The sequence below is a fragment of the Gadus morhua genome, chromosome 7 (assembly GCF_902167405.1).
Source record: "Gadus morhua chromosome 7, gadMor3.0, whole genome shotgun sequence".
Classification (NCBI taxonomy): domain Eukaryota; kingdom Metazoa; phylum Chordata; class Actinopteri; order Gadiformes; family Gadidae; genus Gadus; species Gadus morhua.
Genome location: NC_044054.1, coordinates 31,273,986 through 31,276,485, shown reverse-complemented (window position 1 = coordinate 31,276,485; position 2,500 = coordinate 31,273,986). Strand labels below are relative to the sequence as shown.

At 48.8% G+C, this 2,500-nt stretch overlaps 1 protein-coding gene across 1 annotated transcript in view; it reads left to right on the top strand.

The window, feature by feature from the left end:
- Positions 1-2,500, top strand: part of dscaml1 (Down syndrome cell adhesion molecule like 1) — a gene marked incomplete at its 5' end in the record, with an annotated part of 30,377 nt that overhangs the window by 931 nt on the left and 26,946 nt on the right. Inside the window, 1 exon segment of the mRNA XM_030361442.1 lies at positions 1,417-1,593. Within this exon segment, the coding sequence (XP_030217302.1) occupies positions 1,417-1,593 (177 nt within the window).

Here is a 2,500-nt window from a genome sequence, read left to right as displayed (position 1 = left end):
CAAACACACACACACACACACACACACATTCACCCACGATGAGTTCACCCTGAGACACACAAACACACACACACCACACACTTTGAGGATGCCCTGAGACATACACACACACACACACACACACACACACACACACACACACACACACACACACACTCACACACACACACACACACTTTGAGAATGCCATGAGTCACACACACACACACACACACACACACACACACACACACACACACACACACACACACACACACACACACACACACACACACACACACACACACACACACACACACACCTGGTTCGCCCGCCCCATAAACAGAAGAGCCTGGGCTTCATCGGTCCCTGAAGAGGCCGGGGGGGGAGGGTGATATAAGGAGGAGGCCGGGAGTACATTTAGGTTTCAAATAAAATACACAGCTTGTTCATAAATCAATCAAAGCACTCGATCCGTCCCCAAGGGGCAGCCAGAGCAAGACGGTTAGCGAGGAACATATTACAGGCAGGGGTTCTTTTGCTCGGTATTTGCTCGTTTGCTGGTTTTAAATGCTACGTGCTTGGTATATGATGGTCATGTGATGGTTCGTATTTGGGGGTATTTGCTGTTATTTCCTGGTATCTTGAGGTATTTCAATGGTATGTGCTTACATGGCATTTGATTGTAGTTGATGGTATTTGATAGTATTTGGTGGTATTTGGTGGTATTTGATGGTTGGTATTTGGTGCTATTTGGTAGCATTTAATATTATGTGCTTGGTATTTGATAGTATTTGGTGGTATTTGATGGTATTTGACGGTTTGTTTTGTTGGTATTTGGTAGTATTTGATATTATATGCTTTGTATTTGATTGTATTTGATCATATATGATGGTATTTGATAGTATTTGGTGGTAGTTGATGGTATTTGATGGTTTGTATTTGGTGGTAGTTGGTAGTATTTTATACTATGTGCTTGGTAGTTGGTGGTATTAGATGGTATTTGATGGTATTTGATAGTATTTGATGGTATATGATGGTATTTGATAGTATTGCTGGTATTTGATAGTATTTGGTGGTATTTGATAGTATTTGGTGGTATTTGATAGTATTTGATTGTATTTGATTGTATTTCATGGTAGTTGGTGGTAATTGATGGTATTTGATGCTATTTGATAATATTTGATTGTATTTATAGTATTTAGTGGTAGTTGATGGTATTTGATGGTTCGTATTTGGTGGTATTTTGTAGTATTTGATACTATGTGCTTGGTAGTTGGTGGTATTTGATGGTACTTGATGGTATTTGATAGTATTTGGTTTGTATTTGGTGGTATTTGGTAGTATTTGATGCTATGTGCTCGGTAGTTGGTGGTGTTTAACCCTATGTGCTCGGTAGTTGGTGGTGTTTAACCCTATGTGCTCGGCCCCCTGCAGGTATAGGGAACCCCCAGCAGTACCACCCGGTGCCCCTCACCGGCCGCATCCAGGTTATGTCCAACGGCTCGCTGCTGATCCGCCACGTGCTGGAGGACGACCGGGGATACTACCTCTGCCAGGCCTCCAACGGAGTGGGCTCCGACATCAGCAAGAGCATGGTGCTCACCGTCAAGAGTACGTCTCACTCCTGCTGCCCCCTCACTCTCCCCCTTCAACGGCCCCTCTGTCGGCCTCTCACTCCTGCTGCCCCCTCACTCTCCTCCTTCAACGGTCCCTCTGTCAGCCTCTCACTCCTGCTGCCCCCTCACTCTCCCCCTTCAACGGTCCCTCTGTCGGCCTCTCACTCCTGCTGCCCCCTCACTCTCCCCCTTCAACGGCCCCTCTGTCGGCCTCTCACTCCTGCTGCCCCCTCACTCTCCTCCTTCAACGGCCCCTCTGTCGGCCTCTCACTCCTGCTGCCCCCTCACTCTCCCCCTTCAACGGTCCCTCTGTCGGCCTCTCACTCCTGCTGCCCCCTCACTCTCCCCCTTCAACGGTCCCTCTGTCAGCCTCTCACTCCTCCCTCTCTTCCCATCAGCCTCCCATCTACCCATCCCTTCTCTCCCCCTCTCACTCACCCCTCTCTCCAACACCTCCCTCCCAGGTCGCCGCCACCTGCCGATTCTCTCACTTGCTAACTCACCCCTCTCTCCCCCTCCTACCCACCCCCTCATTCCCCTCTCACATCTCCACATACACACCCTTTCTCGCCCTCTCATGTCTCTCACCCTTCCCCCTCCTCCCCCCGGCAGATCTCTGAGCTTCTGTCTCTGATCACTCTTTTCCTCCTCCTCCCTCCCTAACCCTCTTATCAATCTTTCTTTCACTGTATATATCGCTCTTTCTTTCCTCTCTGCGTCTTTTCCTCTCCTCTCTCAGCTCTCCATCGCTGGGGGAGGAGGTGGAGGGGGAGAGGGGGGGTATTGACTTATTTGTTCCGGCAGCATGTCTACGCTCTCAGGACGGTTTGGTGGGGAAGAGCTCAGATGAATTAGTGATGAAAACAAAACCACAGGAACCAACCTCCGATCAATAACCACGT